The sequence below is a fragment of the Hirundo rustica genome, assembly GCF_015227805.2.
Source record: "Hirundo rustica isolate bHirRus1 chromosome 33 unlocalized genomic scaffold, bHirRus1.pri.v3 SUPER_33_unloc_1, whole genome shotgun sequence".
Taxonomy (NCBI): domain Eukaryota; kingdom Metazoa; phylum Chordata; class Aves; order Passeriformes; family Hirundinidae; genus Hirundo; species Hirundo rustica.
Genome location: NW_026690190.1, coordinates 212,988 through 232,826, shown reverse-complemented (window position 1 = coordinate 232,826; position 19,839 = coordinate 212,988). Strand labels below are relative to the sequence as shown.

The 19,839-nt window shown below is 44.7% G+C and overlaps 2 protein-coding genes across 2 annotated transcripts; both read left to right on the top strand.

The window, feature by feature from the left end:
• The first annotated feature begins 1,135 nt into the window (after positions 1-1,135).
• Positions 1,136-7,728, top strand: LOC131378779 (olfactory receptor 14I1-like). The gene is made up of 3 exons (XM_058424285.1): positions 1,136-1,199; positions 1,692-2,432; positions 7,694-7,728. Exons 1-3 carry the CDS (start codon positions 1,136-1,138, stop codon positions 7,726-7,728), a joined length of 840 nt encoding a protein of 279 aa, XP_058280268.1.
• Positions 7,729-11,491: 3,763 nt separating this feature from the next.
• Positions 11,492-12,357, top strand: NOP10 (NOP10 ribonucleoprotein). Its single transcript, XM_058424284.1, is given in 2 exon segments — positions 11,492-11,594; positions 11,751-12,357. Coding segments are annotated over 2 exon segments (246 nt in total). The 3' UTR covers positions 11,894-12,357.
• Positions 12,358-19,839: the final 7,482 nt, after the last annotated feature.

Genomic DNA, 19,839 nt, shown 5'->3' with positions numbered 1-19,839 from the left:
AGAAAGTGCCTCCTCTCCCTTCTCTGCCTACAGACAGCACCAGCAGCACCTTGGCTTGCAGCATCTCTGTTTGTCTGAGCTGCCCTTAAGGCCCTGCTGCCAGGGAGCTGGCCCTGGGCAGTGCCCTATGCTGGGAGGGGTGTGCAGGGCAGAGCTGAGCCCCAGGGCTGGGCTGGGCTCTGGGAGCACTGGCAGGGACAAGGCTTGTATAGAGAGAAACAGCTCCCAGTAGGCAAAACTCCAGCCAGCAGAGAGCCAGACCAACCCTGTATATCACTTCCTTTCCATCAACACAGGAAAAAAAAAAAAAAAAAAAAAAAAAAAAAAAAAAAAAAAAAAAAAAAAAAAAAAAAAGAGAGAGAGAGAGAGAAGAGTTTAGGGATTTTTTTTTGATTATTATTATTATTATTATTTTTATTTTTTATTTCAGATACTCCACTTTATTTTTCCATAAAGTTTTAAGTGTGATCACCCTGAAAGAGAGGGAGGTATAATGAGCAAATGGCACCTGTGTGGGACCAGCAGATCTGACTGCAGTGGGGCACAAGGAGCTCTATTTTCCCTCTGGGCTGCCCAGTTTTCAGACTGAGAGCAGTGCTGAAGATGAGGCAGTAGCTGCAGCAGCACAAACCTGTACTGAAAAACGTTTAGCAAAGCTCCCTCAAGGGAAGAGAAGTGATTTTGAAGGAATTACAAATACATTATGAAGGACTGACTCAAAGAAATATGTCCCAGCTTGTCAATGTCTTTTTTCAACAACCCATGATGCCCAGAGTGAAGAAATGTCCAACAGCAGCTCCATCAGCCACTTCCTCCTGCTGCCATTGGCAGACACACGGCAGCTGCAGCTCCTGCACTTCTGCCTCTTCCTGGGCATCTCCCTGGCTGCCCTCCTGGCCAACGGCCTCATCATCAGCGCCGTAGCCTGCGGCCACCTCCTGCACACGCCCATGTTCTTCTTCCTGCTCAACCTGGCCCTCACTGACCTGGGCTCCTGTTGGGGGTTACGTTTTCCTGTGGAATTTTTCCCTCCCATAAGTTGCTAGGAGACTAAATACTGATAGTTAAAGGGTGCTTAACCTGGACAAAAGGGAGTTGATCACTTAGTTTAGGGGGAAGGAAAGGCTCCCGGGAGATGAGGGTGGGGGTTCCTTTTTCGGCTCTCGTTTTTTTCCGGGAGGACAGCGGTCGAGCGACTGGTAGCTGCATGGATTCCACGGTTAACATAGGGGTTCAGTCCTGAGAATTCTATCATCTGTTGGAGCGCCCAGGAATTCGGAGGTTTTTTTCACCTGCCCTGCTGGATTTCGGGTCAGCCCGGGGCCAGCTGCTGCGGCTTCTTTGGCACTGCTCACTTCACCTGCCAAGACACCCCCCTGCCTGCTGGGGTCAATGCACCACTTCCAGCCATCAGCACTGGAGTTTCCACCGTTTTCCCCTCGGGGTTCTTGGTTCTGTTTTACTATTATTATAATTGCTGTTGTTGTTTGTCTGTCCTGTTATAGTTACTAGTAGAGGACTTTTATTCCTTTACCCCATAGCTCTGACTGAAAAGTGTTGGGTTGTTTTTTTTTTTTGGTTTTTTTTTTTTAATCTTCCAAATTATAATAACACGGAGGGAAGGATTTGAATTCCCCATTCCTAGAGAAGCCTGCCTCTCCCTAGCAGATACCTGTCTTTTTCAAATCAAGACAGCTCAATCAACAGCACTGTCCCAAAAGCCATGCACAATTCCCTCTGGGACACCAGGACCATCTCCTACACAGGATGTGCTGCACAGGTATTTTTCTTTGCTTTTTTCATTTCATCAGAATTTGCATTTCTCACCATCATGTGCTACAACCGCTACGTGTCCATCTGCAAACCCCTGCACTACGGGACCCTCCTGGGCAGCAGAGCTTGTGCCCACATGGCAGCAGCTGCCTGGGCCAGTGCCTTTCCTTACGCTCTTATGCTCCTTATGCTGCACACAGCCAATATATTTTCTCTGCACCTGTGCCAGGGCAATGCCCTGGGCCAGTTCTTCTGTGAAATCCCACACACCCTCAAGCTCTCCTGCTCCCACTCCAGACTCAGGGAACTAGGGATTATTGTGCTTGGGTCCTGTTTATCATTTGGTTGTTTTGCGTTCATTGTTTTCTCCTATGTGCAGATCTTCAGGGCTGTGCTGAGGATCCCCTCTGAGCAGGGACGGCACAAAGCCTTTTCCACCTGCCCCCCTCACCTGGCCATTGTCTCCCTGTTCCTCAGCACTGGCTTTTTTGCCTACCTGAAGCCCCCCTCCATCTCCTCCCCAACCCTGGATCTGGCAGTGTCAGTTCTGTACTCAGTGGTGCCTCCAGCCCTGAACCCCCTCATCTACAGCCTGAGGAACCAGGAGCTCAGGGCTGCAGTGTGGAGACTGATGACTGGACAAGTTCAGAAACATTCAAGTAATGGTCAATTTCAGCAAGTCACTTGTAATAAAAGTCATGTTTGATAGCACTTGTTGTCAGGTGGTTTTTCTTTGTTTTTGTTTTCAGCGGTGTTGACAAAGCAAGGCTGTTGTTTGTGCCCTTTCTTGTTTTGTTTCTCTCCACCTTTACTGTGGTTCCGGAGTGTGTCAATAAGGAGCTCTGCTCTCAGTGGCTTTAAATGAACTAAAGGAACTCCCAGTAAAGTTTGCATTGAGGTCCCCCTTTTGTTCCTTTCTCTGGACCTGCAGCAGCAATGTCTGTGTGCAGAGCTGGGTGCAGGTCAGGGGTGGCACAGCAGCTCTGCTCCTGCTGGCCACACCATTCCTGATCCAGGCCAGGTGCCATTGGCCTTCTTGGCCACCTGGGCACACTGCTGGCTCATGTCCAGCCTGCTGTCCATCAGTGCCCCAGGTCCCTTTCTGCCTGGACACTCTCCAGCCACTCTGTCCCCAGCCTGTAGCACTGCAGGGGTTGTTGTGGCCAAAGTGCAGGACCCGGCCCTTGGTCCTTTTAAACCTCCCACTTTTGGATTTGGACCCTGGATCCAGCCTGTCCAGGTCCCTCTGCAGAGCCCTCCTACCCTCCAGCAGATCCACACTCACACCCAGCTTGGTGTCATCTGCAAACCTGCTGATGGTGGACTCAATCCACTCATCCAGATCATCAATGCAGACATTGAAATCCACGCTGGCTGGGTCTGATCCCTCAGCCATCCTGTGGGTGCCCTGTGATGGCACTCAAGGTGATCTGTTCCATGACCTTGCTGGGCACCGAGGTCAGGCTGACAGGCCTGGAGTTCCCCAGATCCTCCTTCCAGCCCTTCTTGGGGATGGGCTCACACTGGCACCTCCAGCCCTCTGGGACCTCCCTGGTGAGCCAGGACTGATGAGAAAGGATGGAGAGCAGCTTGGTGAGCTCATCCACCAGCTCTCTCAACCCCCTAGGATGGATCCCATCAGTTCCCAGAGACACCTGTGAGCATCTGAGTGGCTCAGCAGGTCACCAGCTGCTTCCTCCTGGATGACAGGGGGGCTGTTCTGCTCCCTGTGCCCATCTACCAGCTCAGGAGAATGCTTGTCCTGAGGATAACCTGTCTTATTGTTTAAAACTGAGGCAAACAAGGTGTTAAACTATCGGAGTACAGGGCATCCCTTTGGTCACCCTGGAAGGTCAGAGACCTGGGCAGAGAAGTCTGAGACCTGGACAGGGGGGTCTGAGACCCTGGCACAGAGCCCAGGAAGACACTGGCTTTGACCCCAGTCCATGGGAAAGGCTTCCAGCATTGCAAGATGAGTTACAGGCCACAAGAGTGTGAAAGATAGTAGTTTAGCTTATCACAAGGTGAAAAAGCATAGTTTTAGGTTCTTTAGTATGGAAGTGGATGGGAGCAAGATGGAGGACTTTGGGCGTTGTCTCTTGCCTCTTCTTTCTTCTTCATTCATTCCTTTTTCTGTAGTGACGGTGGCACAAAGTAATTTAAGGAGATTGGGTCAGAGTAAAGATGACCTGTTTAGTATAGGTAGTAGGTATTGGCTAGTAACTAAATAAAGAACATGTAATAATTAGTATAAGAGACAGCAAACTCCCAGCCTTGGGGAAATCACCTGGTGCCCAAGTAGCTGCACAGACCTTGGATGGGCACAGAAAGAATTGTAAGATAAGAAATAATAAACAAAGTGTGCAACCTTGAGAAATCAGAACTTGAAGACTCCGTTTCATTCTTGCATCTGGCTCAGGGCTTTTCAGAAGGCAAAGGACTTTAAGACCACCTGACTCTCGAGAGAAACACTTAAGAGCCTGAGAAAGTGGCAATCATGCACATTAAGGCACATCAGAAGGTGAGCTCAGAATTAGAGGAAGGAAACAAGCTATAGGACAGAGAGACAAAAGAAGCATCAAAAGGTGAGGTAACAGTAGAAGGAGCCCTGATTCCCAGTGGCTAAATCTCCCTAGAAGGTAAGCCAGTGTATGATAAAAAGGACAGAAAGCTAATTGAGGATCAAAAGGGAACATGTAACCAGGAGGGATGGGCTGTTACGGCAGAAAGAAAACTGGTTATCCCTTCCCATTTACTATGGCCATTAGTGTAGTATCCTTTCTCCATTTGCCCTGCAACTCAGGCTAACTTGGTGGTTTGCGGAGGAATACTACCAGCGTGTGGGGAACAGAGCCCCAGCAGCAATGCCTTAAGGAACCCTGAACCTGTTGAGGCTCTTTAGTCCCAGGTTGACTCCCGCAAGGACAAGGATGAAGGCGAAGGGAAGACTGATTCGAGGAGAAGATCCAAAGGGTTTATTGAAGGGAAGTCTGTGGGAAATACAAACTTCAGAGGGTAAAAGGAGGAGAGGGAATGGAGTGATCCAAGGACCAGAGCCCTGAACCCAGGCTGTGCAGGAGCTTAAGTACTGAGGGTGGCAGAGAGGGGTGGATACACTCGAACAACCAATGGGAATAACTGGGGAGGAGTTAGGGGAGGAGAACTTTAACATGGGAGCCAATAGTATTCTGGGGTAGGAGGGATTACATTACCAAGCCCAATGGTGCGTCGAAGGAAGATTGATTAACACAGAACATTCTAGGAAAAAGGGAAAGGTTTACAGTGATGGATAAGGGAGGGTAGGTTGGGTTTGGTTGATGGAGAGAGGAGTGGTTTGCACATATAAAGAGATAGATAGGAGGATACAACTTCGGGAAAAACCAACTCTTACAGAAACAATATGGGAAAGTGGATTGAACCAAATTAATGAAATACAACACATTGGTAAGAGAAGAATATCAGAAAACACACCGGGGAATTGATGCTTTATATAATTACTTGATTGGAAAGATCACTGCCAGGAACTTATATGCCACTATCACTCAAGTGGTCTGGCAGTGTGAACTTTGCCTCCAGACTAACTACAAGAACACCCCTAAACTAAAACTTGGCCAAATTGGAAAGGGCCATGGACGGGTCAACAGTGGCAAATTGATTTTTTGGAATTACCAAGAAAAGGAGGGTATCGATATTTGTTGGTACTAACAGATGCCTTTTCAGGATGGCCAGAGGCTTTCCCCGCCAAGACTGCCAAAGCCTGGGAGGTAACCAAGGTTCTGTTGCAAGAAATAATACCACGCTTTGGAGTTCCAGCCACAATATCTTCAGCTGGGGACCACATTTTATTTCAAAAATTGTTCAACAGATCAGTCAACATCTGGGCAGACTGGGAACATCACAAGCCATACCGTCCCCAGTCAAGCGGTCAAGTTGAGAAAAAGAATAATTTGATCAAGCAACAAATTGTGAGGCTAGGACAAGAAGTTAATTTGCCTTGGCCCCACATCCTCCTGTTAGCATTGCTGTGAATTCAGACTAAGCCCAGAAGTAAAGAAAAGCTGAGCCCCTTTGAAATGCTTTATGGGAGGCCATATGGTGTGCAGAAAGGGATATCCACCCAAATTGGGGAAGGAAGGCTGACTGCCTGTATGATAACCTTAAGTAAACAACTCAGAGAAATTGAAAAACATGTTGCTGGAACTCAGAGCAGAGAGCTAGATGGGCCAGTGCATGACATACAGACTGGGGATTATGTGTATGTCAAGTCTGTTACAGAAAAAACTTTGGAGCTGCAGTGGGAAGGACTATTCCAAGTGCTTCTCACCACTTTCACTGCAATTAAGATCCAAGAGCAGAATGCCTGGATTCACCACTCTTGAGTAAAGAAAGATCCTGAGGCTCTGTGGAAAGTAACACCGGGCGATAATGAACTGGAACTAAAATTCACTCGAACAAAATAAGTACATTGCAGTTAGAAATGTCTTGTAATCTAAGTTTCAAGAATTTAGTTGAGAAAATTGTTTTGTTCATAACCATAATTGCAATTCAAGAACTGGGAAATACCTCTGGCCAGAAAAATGCTGAGTGGCCTTGGTCCCAAGCTTTTACTTTGGCACACTGGATCCATGGGGGAATATTCTAATATAAAAGATTTAAGCCGATCAACTGTAGTCATGCAGAAAAATCAAGTATATGAAAGGCAAGAATGGCAAAGACAAAGGTTGTGGTCACTCCAAGGGACTATAGGAAAGAAAAATAGAATAAGGTGTCGGAAGATTAATGGAACCACTCATAAGAAAGCAGCCCAAATCAGTGCTTCAACCACTCCCACAGGCAAACACTGGGAGGTTTGTAGTCGTTCAAGTGAATTGGACTGTTGGTATAACTTTATGTTAGTACAGACCATTGAGGTCGTCTGTCTCTGGGTCCATGATAATATTGGGCTCTCCTTCAAATTTAAAATAAATGCCACAGCTAAGCCCATCGCAACTTACACCAGCACCCCAGCCAGAACCCAAATCACGCCACCTAAGTTTGGGCCCAAATTTTATTAAATAGGCCCATATGTAATAAGAAACATGAGCCAACAACAATTATTGTCTAATCCAGAATGGTCTCTCAAATGCTTTGAATTGCTAATGCAAACATCTCTGAAGTTCAACCGGCCTGCTCTTTCTTCCTAAAGATATCCTTTCAGGGCTGGACAACATGTTTGCAAAGGCAAGCATACACCAGGGGTAGCATGCGGAGAGATCTGACTGGAATACTAGGGACAGGGCTGGGAGTTCTAAACTGAATTGATTCAGAAATATTAATGAATAAATTGGCCACTGCAACAAGTGATCTAACAAAATTAAAACAACCCTTTGTCTTGGTTTGAAAGACAGGTATCTGCTAGGGAGGGGTGGGGCCTCTCTAGGAATGGGGAATTCCAATCCTCTCCCTCCCAGTTATTATAATTTAGAAAATTAAAGGGGCTTTTCAGGCAGAGGTATGGGGAAAGGAATAACAGTTCTTTACTGGTATATATAACAAGGCAAACAAAAAAAACCACCCAACTACAGCATCAATAATAAACAGAACCAAGAACCTCGAGGGGCTTTGTTTCACAAAGCCCAGGGCAGTCTGATCTCTTGAGACCCCGAGAGCACCAAGCTGGAATGTTGGAAACTCTTGGGCTGGTGGCTGGAACTGCAGGATGTCTCAGGGGAGATGTCAGGGGAGATGTCCCAGCAGGAAGCGGGGTGTGGGGCTACAGCATACCAAAATAGAGCAGTGCTGAAGAAGCCACGGCTCCCAAGCAGGGCTGGCCCAGCTCCAGCAGGGCAGGCAAAGGAGCTCAGAATTCCTGAGCACACAGGCAGATGATGGCAGATTTCCCAGGACTGGACTTTCTGTTGACAGTGGACTTCTCCCACAGGAAGCAGCAGCTTGCTCGTCCTCTCCGATGCCTAGGGCAAGAAGAGCCCCCAGCTCACCCATCTCTGTCCTTTTCCCGCCTCAAAACTCATGTGATCTCCCCCCTCCCAACTTTTGGCCACCTCCTTTGTGTTGGTCAAGCACCATCGAAGCACCAGTACTTAGTCTTCTAGCAACTTATGGGGAAAAATTCTATAAGGCAAAAAAAAAGGAACAAACCTAACCCCTAACACCATTTCAGTCATCTTTGTTGGCATAGGGAACTAGTCAGGGGCAGGTTTCAAAAATGTTGCCAAGTTGGGAAAAAGCAGAGGACCAAGACCACAGGTTAATCATAGATTCACTTGCTATGGTTCAGAGTAATGTCTTTGACTTTTAGCTGTATACAGGCACAAATATGGTTGCAATCAACAGCTGCCTTGATTATAAGAGAAGGAAGTGAAGGAGCCTTTCCGATGGAAATCTGTAAAGCTGTCTAGGACAATGTTACTGATTTTGAAAAGAAATTTCAATCTTGATGGACTTTGGTAAACTTTACCTATGATCCAATTGCTACCTTGGCTACTGCTTTTGTGCTGACTGTACACAACTCCATTGTTTATGTCATTCACACCATTATGGCATTAGGACTGAGTCATGAGAGGTCAGTGCTCTACCCTTCAGAGCATAGAACATGGGCATGGAGAGTAGATGAGAAATGGTAAACTGTGAATCTGGAATCTTGCATTGACTTATTAAAGAAATACGGGTATTGATCTAGTATCGATACTCGACTGTGATGGACAAAAACTCTGTAACAGTTTAAAGTTAGAAAGTGTATGTTTATTACGGCGGGGCAGCATGCGGGATAGCTCCCTAATACACACAGCGAAATTCACAGGTAATTACAAAGCCTTTTATTTACAAAAGTCTTGAATAACCAAATACAAATACATGTTCATACCTCTGTCACCTCCCATTTCTCGCTTCGTATGCTAATTGGCAAAAAAGGCTATTAAGCATGCGTACTTTGTTTCCTAAAATGAGTTGGGGGTCTATTCTGGGGAGGGGTCACCCAAAATGAGGAAGTAAGATGAGTCTTCCTCGTCCTGACCTTTCTACCTTTTCAATGCATTTGTGACAAATGATTCCTTGGTAGAACTTACAGTTTCCTGTGTTGAATGGCTTCTTTAAGCAGGAAATCTGCAGCTATCTTATGTCCTATTTACCACATTTTGTTTCTCATTACAAGCACAGCTACACAAACATAAAGCTGACAAGCAATGAGTTACTAAATCCGGGACAGCTTATCTAAGATTCAGCTTCTGTTAAGTGTGAACAGAGCGTACCTATCTACTTCAACTAATTCAGCAATTTATTATCTTAACTTTCCTAAAAATCCCTAATTCTTCAAAACTAATGTCTCAGTATTACCTGGGAACAACAGGGGTTCATTTGTGAAAGTAACACAATCAATGCTCAAAGCATGTGTCTTGATACTGAACAGGATGTTTGTCACTTTGAAATTCATCTGAAAACTTGTCAAAGGACTGTACTTGTATATATTGGTCAGGGTTGTGTGTATTTAAGAACTGCATGTGCTTCTATAGAAATAGACAGTGATAATGCAACTTTGCTTAACAAGAAATCATTCTAACCTCTGTATTTGTAACTTTTTCAAAATTTTAGGGTGCGACTTTTCTGTATTCAGCGCCAGTTATGTCCCACCAACTAGTTAAGTCTGACAATACTATGTATCACAGGGTGCCACCCACACCTATTGGGATGAATCTCGCTTTAGTAAAACAATTAGTTAATCATAAGGACCTTGTAAAAATTGTAAAAAATATTCAGGAAACTGGAGAAAAAACTTTAATTACTGTCCACCGGGACAAAAAGGAAACAAGGTTCTGCAAAGAGTGAAACAAGATGCAAGTCACAATTGGTGGGACTCACTCTTTGGATGGACACCTGCCGAAACATTAAATTTGAAGAATTACTTCCTCATTTTGGGTGACCCCTCCCCAGAATAGACCCCCAACTCATTTTAAGAAGCAAACTATGCATGCTTAATAGCCTTTTTGCCAATTAGCATACAAAGCAAGGAATGGGAGGTGACAGGAGTATGAATATGTATTTGTATTTGGGTATTCAACACTTTTGTAAATAAAAGGCTTTGTAATTACCTTTGAATTTCACAGTGTGAATTAGGGAAATATCCCGCGTGCTGCCCGGCCGTAATAAACTTACAATTTCTAACTTTAAACTGTTAGAGAGTTTTTGTCCGTCACAGTCCAGTATCGATACTAGATCAATACCCATATTTCTTTAATAGGTCACTACTACAACTGGGATCCTAAATACATTGTGTCACCCCATCATTGTTTTACTAATATTAATAAGTGAAAGTTTAGTGCTGTCTTTTGTAATGCTTATTTGGAATAGGAAACTGTTACAATGAATAGCAATATTAACCTCTTTATCCCAAGCACACAACAAGACATTGAGAGACACATAGTGTAAGGATTTGAATTTGTACTGAGTAAAAGAATTTACTGCCTTATTGAAAGGGGGGGACTGAAACATGAGGTTGAAAACTAGAGGATACTGATCATAGGAATTAGGAGATATCTATTAAGAATGGGCATTCAGATGATGTGTATTGCTTAATACTTGCTGCTGTTTGTACTGTATTAGTTACCTAAGGAGGCAAGAGGCAGGACTATGAGCAAGAACAATAAGGAGGAATACAAGGATGTCTGACAAGGGGAAGGATGTTTACCAGAACAGGAGACAAGAATACAAGATTACCAGAGACTCTGAGATAACGAGGCTCTTCAGGCCCCAGGACCAGATAAGGCTGGTTTCATAGCTTGGACTATGATCAGAGGATCAGTGAGCATACACAAGGCAATGGGTCAGAAGTTCATCTCAGGAGGAAGACAACTTTACTTCATCCTTTGGGACCCCCGAGACGAGCACCAGACACAACTGCGCAGGCGCAAAGGACTGATAAGATGATTAGCATACAAAGCGGAGGGCGGGGAGCCAAGGAATGAATATACATAAGTGTATTGTGAAACTTGATGAATATGTAACATTCTAGAGGTTAAAAGAAAACACAAGTGAGTGAGGGGCTGTGGATGCCTTTGGAAGCTATCCCGCATTGCTGTCCAGCATTGAATAAATCACATACCTACTTTAAAACTCACTTTGTCTCTGAGTTTTAGAGTCTTTCCATGTGGCATGGTCACTCAAATTCCCCTTTTGGGGCCCAAATTTTCCTTTTTATTGGCTAAATTCTCCCTTCCTTGACCCAAATTCACCTTTTCTGGGGCCCAAATTATCCCTCTCAGCACCGAAACTCCCCTTTTGGGTCCAAACTTTCCATCTGGCTGCCCAAATTCCCCTTTTTTTGCGCTCAAATTCCCCTTTTTGGGGCCCAAATTTCCCTTTTTACATCCCAAATTCTCCGTTCTTGGAACCAAACTCCTCTTTTTGTGTCCAGAACTCCCATTTGGCTGCCCAAATTCCCCTTTTTTAGACCCACATTCTCACTTTTGGGCCCAAATCATCCCTTTTTGGACTCAAATCTCCCCCTTTTCTCGAGCCCAAACTCCTCTTTTCCATCCCGAATCTCCCTTTTTGCCTCAAATTTCTCCCCCTGGATCCCGTTGGATCCCCTGGGTTGACCTGTACTCCCAGCTTACTTCTGGGACTACATTTCCCATCACCTCCTTCACCAAATTTCGGCAGACACCCAGAGCCCTCTTCCTTTATTCTGAGGTGACTTCCGGTCACGGGTGCACCCGGCGCCGCCATGTTCCTGTAGTGCTACATCAACGAGCGCGGGGAGCGCGTTTACACCCTGCGGGTACGGGGGGAATTCGGGGGGCTTGGGGGATGTTTAGAAGGGATTTCAGGTGGCGTTTGGGGCGATCCTCGGTGTTTGGGTGTTCGAAGTGGGGCTTGGGAGCGATATGGGGGAGTTCTGATGTCCTAGGGAGGGGGAGACCCAGGGGAATTTGGGGGGAATTTTAAGGTGCTGTCAGTGTCCTCCTGACCCCATTCCCCCACAGAAGGTGCCCCCGGACAGGGTTCCCCACACGCTCGGCCCCCTCCCGCCCATTTCTCCCCCGATGATAAATTCTCCTGGCACCACCTGGCCTTGAAGCAGCGATTCAGGGTCCTGCTAACCCGGCAAGGTCGGACCGTGCTCTGAGAGACCTGAGACATTAAATTTGAAGAATTAGGGATTTTTAGGAAACTTAAGAAAGTAAGTTGCTGAAATAGCTGGAGTAGATAGGTAAGCTTTGTTCACAGTTAACAGAAGCCGGATCTTAGATAAGATATCCCGGATTTAGTAACTCATTACTTGTCAGCTTTATGTTTATGTAGCTGTGCTTGTAATGAAAAACAAAGTGTGATAAATAGGACATAAGATAGCTGCAGATTTCCTGCTTAAAGGACCCATTGAACACAGGAAGCTATAAGTTCTACCAAGGATTCATTTGTCACGAATGCATTGAAAAGGTAGAAAGGTCAGGACGAGGAAGACTCATCTTACTTCCTCATTTTGGGTGACCCCTCCCCAGAAGAGACCCCCGACTCATTTTAGGAAACAAACTACACATGCTTAAATAGCCTTTTTGCCAATTAGCATACGAAGCGGGGAATGGGAGGTGACAGGGGTATGAATATGTATTTGTATTTTGGGTATTCAACACTTTTGTAAATAAAAGACTTTGTAATTACTGTTATGGAGGAATTTGGGCAACAAATAGGTCAGACACTGTTGCTCAAGTCAATCAGCAATTTTATTGCTTACAGCAAGCGTAGCGATAAGGCAATGCAGCGCTGGGCGACAGGGGGGGGGTTTCACCGTCCCGCCAACTGCCGCGCTTTTCTGCTTCAGACCCTTCTTCTTATACAGTTCTGTTTCCGGGATCAAGGGTAATACTCTGCGTATGTCCTGTTTTGTTGCTGGGGCTTCTTCTGCTACGTCGGCGGTTTCAGGGTTCTGGAAAACATTGCTTAACATATCTTTACATAGCATACATCCTGTTTCCGCATCCTGCATTATGAACAAAACATGTTTATAACAATTCCCCCCTTTTCCTCTTAGGTCAATTTGTTTTGTTCATTAAACCTTTCCAATTCCTTTCTACTCCATTCCAGATCCTCTTCCTTTTCAGTATCACCTAGGGCCTCATATTTGGCTTTGACTAACAGCAGATGTGCGGCTTCTAGTCTCCCCCTCACTATCTCGATAAGTTTGTTAAAGATACATGGCCCAAATGTTAATCCTAGAACTAACAGAATGACTGGTCCTGCTATTGTGGACAACAAGGTAGTAAGCCATGGTGAGTGATTGAACCAGTTCTCATACCAATTTTGGTAAGATTCTCTTTCTTTTTCCCTTCTCTCAATCTGCTTTCTTAGTTCTCCAAGAGTGTCAAACACTATGCCAGTCTTATCTACATATGTGCAACATTCTTCCTTAAGAGCTACGCATAAACCACCTTGTTGCCAAAACAATAAATCTAACCCACGCCTATTCTGTAAGACCACTTCAGATAACGATCGTACTGAATTAGTAAGGGCGGTTATGGACTCATCAATTTTGCGGAGATCTTCATCCACAGAGCTTCTCAAGGCACTTAATTTTCCTGGTTGAGTGATCAATGCCGTTGCTCCGGTTCCTACTCCGGTGCCTGCTAATGTTAATAGGACGGCTAAGGTTAGAGCTGTAAAGGGTTCTCGTTTAGCTAAGTGGTGGTTGGCAGTGTTCTGATGCTCGAGCACATATTCTTTTGGGTGATAAATCACTCGCGGGATTATTACTACTTGTACACAAAAGTCTTTAGTCTTGTTCAAGATGCTTGCAGACACACAAGGGGAGATTCCGGTTTTCATACAGACCCATTTGGCATTTCCAGCGGATATCAACCATTGAGATCCCTTAGGGGATACAGTTCTATTACATAGAGAACTCTTAGCAAGTGGGATGGTACCAATACAGGTACCGTTACCTGTAACCTTAGACATGGTGATACCGGGAGCTTCTTCAGTAATATTCCTACTGACCCATTGACACTCGGTGGGGTTAGAGTTATTAGATCTTTTTATTTTAGCACTTGATCCTATTGCTTCATAAAAAGGGGGTCGGATGTCGTAGCACAACCAACATTCTCGAGTGAGGTTAGGGTAGGTCCTATTAAGCACATCAAAGCTAGCTTGCATGATTTTCCAAAGGGCACTATAAGTGCGTAGGAATGGTACTTCCTGGTTAACAGGGGTTGGTAAGGAACTATTTTTGTTTGGTAGCGAACGAACTGTTTTTGGGACTCGGGCTACTACTATTAATGATGGGATCTGTACCTTCCTCTTCTTCTTCTTTTGCTACCGGATTTGGTCCTATTCCATGGCCATGTACTGTGGGTAATTCCTTCTTAATTAGGAAGTGACCTCCTCTGTCTTTCCCCGTTTCCCACAGTCGTACTCCCCAAGTCTTCCCTAGTAACCAGCCAGGGTCTTGAGGACTACTAACATTGATAAGAATACTTGTACATGCCCTTGGGTCTGGGTCTGCTCCACCAGCTTGCCACACCTGCGTGGGTTTGCAGTGGTTGGGCCACCCAAGTTTGATATATCTATCCGGCCCCCCTCCTGGGAGGAACCCATGTGATACAGTTTCACAACCCCAATACCCACAGTAATATTCTCCTGGGTAATTACAGTAACTCTTCCCTGGATTAGAGGCTGGGCAAAAATAAAAGCCCACTTTGTTAAGGCATGGCCATCCGGGAGCCCCAGGTAGGAGAGAACACAGATCGATTGGGAACGAGGGCATGCCCGGTGTTATTATGCTTTTTAAAATTTTCTGATCCTCCCACCTGATCAGGCTCCAATTGAAGGGCTGATGATGTGGGTTAGCTCTTGCATTTTTTACCCATATTAACAAAAATAGCAATAAAAGTCTAAGATAGGTAGCTTCCTCATTGTTTTTGGTCCTTGTGCAGATTCCAATTTTTCCCTCAATTTCATTCCCAGTCCCTGGGCATTTCCTGCTCCATAATTCCCTGGTCCCACCTATTCCCAGGGCTCGTCCTCCACTGTCTTTTTGCCCTCTGCCTCGCCCGTCGACTCGGTTGCTTCGAGCCACGGGGTGTCCCATCTTCTCGGCAGCAGGGATGATCTTCAGGAGGGGATAATCGCCCCTTCTTTATTGATCTTTGGATATAGGTGTTCCAGTTATGGTCTTTAATGTCAGGAGAGTCACACCTCAGGCTCTTGACCTGTTGGTGACACACTCCTTTTAGGATTTTTGCCACAAAGGGAGCTGGTTCGTTTAAGTGGTAGCAATATAGAGTAGGGTTAATTCCTTCTATAAAAATGTCCCACCACTCTTTTGATTCTAATTCCAAGGTCCCGTTTTCCACCCTTATTTTTAAGGCCAATTCAGTTGATTCTCTCTGGATCTCCCAACAGAGGTGACAGACACCTCTAGGGGGGATCCCTTTAACACAATGAGTCCACCACCTTTCTTTACACACTAAGCATTGATAACATACAAAAGGATAGCAATTATTCTGATTAACACAATGCAAGTTAGTGCATCTAATGCGTACGTCTTCTGCATATATGTTTCCCCTGGGATCAGTCTCTGCTTCTGGCAAAATTTCCACTCTGAATGTCACTTTATTCATTTAAATTAGCCTTTCGGCTCAGCTTAAGCTTCAGTTCTCCCGGGGTACTGACTATTTTCCACTCAGGCTTTTGGACTGGTCCTTTAATTCGGCTGGCATGTGTCCATCCTCGCTCAGCGGTTCTCACGGCGGTGTGGGTTGTGAGGAGAACTAAATATGGACCGTCCCAATGAGGTTGCAGTGTATTCTCCTTCCAGGTCCGGATTAAAACCCAGTCTCCTGGTTGCACCTGGTGTAAATTAATGTTTAAGGGAGGCCGTTGTACGGTTTGTCCTTTTTCCCATAGCTTATTCCTGAATGCCATCAACTCTGTTATATATAATTTCAATTCTCTATCTATAACTCCGGGGTGGTCTCGAGGTATGCCCGTGTCATATGGCATACCATAAAGCATCTCAAAAGGGGAGATTCCTAAATCCGCCCGGGGCAGTGTCCTCAGATTTAGTAGGGCTAACGGTAGGCATTTAACCCAATTCAATTTTGTTTCTAACATCAGTTTTGTCAATTGTCTTTTTAGCTCCCCATTCATCCTTTCTACTAACCCCGAGCTTTGGGGATGCCAAGGAGTGTGTTCTTCCCACCTTATTCCTAGGGCTTCTGATAGGGATTTTATGACTCTAGAGGTGAAGTGAGGCCCCTGATCCGAATCTATGCTCTCAGTCACTCCATACCTGGGTATGATATGTTCCATCAAAACTCTAGCGACTGTTTGAGCGGTTGCTCTTGCAGTGGGGAATGCTTCTACAAAATGTGTTAGGTGATCTACCAAAACTAAAACATACTTATATCTTCCTACCTTTGGAAGCTCAGTGAAATCAATTTGTATTTTAGAAAATGGTCTAACTGCTCCTGGACGTCCCCCTCTTGGTAACTTTCTCTGCACAGACCGGTTGACCCGCAAACAAATTTCACAATTGCGAGTTATTGATTTTGCTAGATCATGCACCCCTATACTCATATACTTAAGAGCAAATTGATCTACCAAAGCCTGACTTCCCCAGTGAGTCCTCTGATGTATTCTAAACAATAATTGAAATGCCATTGCCTTCGGTAACACTTCCCTTCCATCGGGTAATTTCCACTTTCCTTGGGCGTCCTGTAAAATTCCCATTTCCCTTAACTTCTGAGTTTCTTGCGGAGTAAAACAAATGGGGGATTTAGAAGGGTCTTCTGGTGACCCTATTTGCTTTATAGTTTTAATTTGGAGTGCTGCCTTTTTGGCTTCTATATCTGCCAGATTGTTTCCTCTAATTCTTAATTCTGTACCCGATTGGTGTCCTCTAATATGCACTACTGCAATCCTTGTCGGGCCTCTAAGAGCCTGTAATACTTCCTTAATTAGCTGCTGATGTATTAAATCCTTCCCTTGTGAGTTAATTAAACCTCGTTCTTCCCAAATTTTTCCAAATGTGTGTATTACCCCATAGGCATACTTTGAGTCTGTATAAATTGTTCCCGACTTCCCTTCTAGTCTTTTTAGAGCTTGTAGGATTGCATACAATTCACATGCCTGTGCAGACCAAGTTGGGTTTAAAGGTCCAGATTCTAATACTTCCAGTGTTTTCCCAGAAACTACTGCATATCCTGATTTACGTTTCCCTTCTACTACTCGAGAGGACCCATCTACAAACATCACCTCCCCGTCTGTTAGTTCCTCCTCTTCTAAATCAGGTCTAATCTTTGTTTGTTCTTCTATAGTTTGTAAACAGTCATGTGCTAGATGTTCTGTCTGAGTGGGTTCCCCAAACAAAAATTGAGCGGGATTCTGTAGTGAAGTTGTCTCTAGTGTCAAATTGGAAGCTTCCAAGAGAATTCCTTCATATTTTAAAAGTCTAGCATCAGAGATCCACTTCTCAGCTTTTTGGTTCAGAACATTTCGCACATTGTGGGGAGACAATATTTTAAGCGTGCTGTTAAAAGTAATTTTCCTAGCTTCTTCTACCATCAAAGCACATCCCACAATTGCTTGTAAACAGGTAGGCCAACCCCTGCTTACAGGGTCCAATAGTTTTGACAAATACCCTATGGGTTTCTTTTTCCCAGCCCATTCTTGGGTCAATACCCCATACACTGTTCCATTATCAATGTTCACAAATAAATAAAAGGGTCTTTTTAAGTCTGGGAGACTTAATACTGGAGCAGTTGCTAAATCCTTTCGTATTACCTGTAACTGTTCCTCATCTTTGGGTTCCCAAATTACACGATTGGATGCTGTGAGTTTGGCATATAAAAATTTTACCTTACTACTGTAATTTTCTATCCACAATCTGCAATACCCTAATAATCCTAATAGTTGTCTAACTTGCTTCTTGCTTCCTGGGTTTGGTAATGACAAAATCCCTTGGACCCTTTCGGGGTCTATCATCTTTTCTCCTTTTTCAATGTAGTGTCCTAAATATTTTACTTTTTCCTCAGTAAACTGTAATTTGGATTTGGAGACCTTTAAGCCCTTAAGTCCTAAGAAGTTTAACAGTTTTATGCTCTCCTTTCTAACTTGCTCCTCCGTTTGCCCTGCGATTAAAAGATCATCAACATATTGTATTAAAGTTAATCCTGAAGCAGGGACAAAGTCCTGGAGGATTTGTTCCAATGCTTGACCAAATAAATTAGGGCTTTCTGTGAATCCCTGAGGGAGTACTGTCCACCTGAGTTGTTGCTTGCGTCCAGTATCCGGGTCTTCCCATTCAAATGCAAAATAATCCCGACAACTTTCATCTAAAGGGCAAGCCCAAAAGGCGTCTTTTAAATCTATTACACTGTACCACATATTTTCGGGTCCTAACTTGCTTAAGAGTGTGTACGGGTTGGCTACCACGGGGAATCTGGATACCGTACGCTTATTGATTTCCCTCAGGTCATGCACTAACCTATATGTTCCATTAGGTTTCTTTACAGGTAAAATTGGGGTATTAAAGGGAGACATACAAGATTCTAGTAATCCCTGGGATACTAGTCTCTCTACTTCTGGCTTAAGCCCTCTTCTTCCTTCTAAAGATATGGGGTATTGCCTAAGTCGAATGGGTTTGTCTGGGTCTTTGAGTGTTACGGTAAATGGTGGAATATCTAATCTTCCTACTGTTTCCGGGGTGTACCATACTTCAGGGTTAACCTCTTGTTCATCCTCTAGTGTAAGTTTAAATATTTTAATTCCTAGTTCTCCTTGCCTAACTTCTAGTCCTATTCCTAATTCTACCATCAAGTCCCTTCCTAGTAGGTTGAAGTCAGCCTCCGGAACCAGCAAAAAGTTACCCATTCCCATCTTGGATTCTGTTTCTATTAACACTTGTTGTATGACTCCTACTTTAAAAGGTTCCCCTTTAGCTCCTATTACTTGGGCAGTCTCCCTGGATAGTTTACATCCAGGGGGTACTTGTTGCAAAGTAGATCTCTCTGCCCCAGAGTCTACCAGAAATTCCACTTCATGTGCTTGGGGACCTAATTTCAGTTTTATCAAGGGCTCCTTGTTCGTACGGGTCCCCAACAGATAGAGCCCCTGACTTCCCTAATCTTCTTTAAACACTGCTTCATCTTTTATTCTCTGCCTGCAATCCCTTTTTAAATGCCCAGGCTTCCCGCAGTAGTAGCAACTAGGTGTCTCCCTCGGACCTCCTTGTTTCTTTCTGGGTGGTGTTTTTGGAGGGGGTCTGCTGGGTTTTCTTCCTTCTTGCACCGCTGCCACCATAATTCTTGCCTGCTTACGATAACTCTCCTCCTCTCTCCGTACATACACTTTCTGTGCTTCCCTCAACAACTCATCCAATCCTCTGTCCTGCCAATTGTCTAACTTCTCTAGTTTCTTTCTAATGTCTTCCCATGACTTGGCTACAAACTGTGTTTTTAACAAAGCCTGACCAACGGGGGAATCAGGATCCACCCCAGAATATAGTTGTAAATTCTTTCTCAGTCTTTCTAGCCATTCAGTTGGAGTTTCCTCTTTCTTCTGTCTCTCATTGAAGGCTTTGTTAATATTCTGTCCCCGTGGAACTGCCTCTCTTATTCCCTGTATAATGATTGTTCTCAGGTCCTGCATGTGGCCTCGATGTTCTCCATTTTGATGGTTCCAATTAGGGTTTTGTAGTGGCCATTTCAGATCTGCCTGTGGGCCCTGGACATGCTGGGCATCCCATATACGCATTCCTGCCCGCCTAATCATATTCTTCTCTTCTGAGGTGAATAGAATGCCAAGGATCGACTGCAACTCTTCCCAGGTATAAATATTTGGTCCAAAAATTGATCTACTCTTTCGGCAACTCCTAGGGGGTCTTCTAATAAATTACCCATATCCTTTTTAAAATCCCTCACATCCCCTGAGTTAAGGGGGACTGATATAAATCCTATTCCAGGTTGTGGTCCTCCCATGGGCATTTCCCTTAGAGGGTAAAGGTTTTGTTGTCTTGCCCGCTGCCTAGTGACTGGCCCTCTAGGTACGTCCTCCGATATTTCGCCCACACGGTTTTGT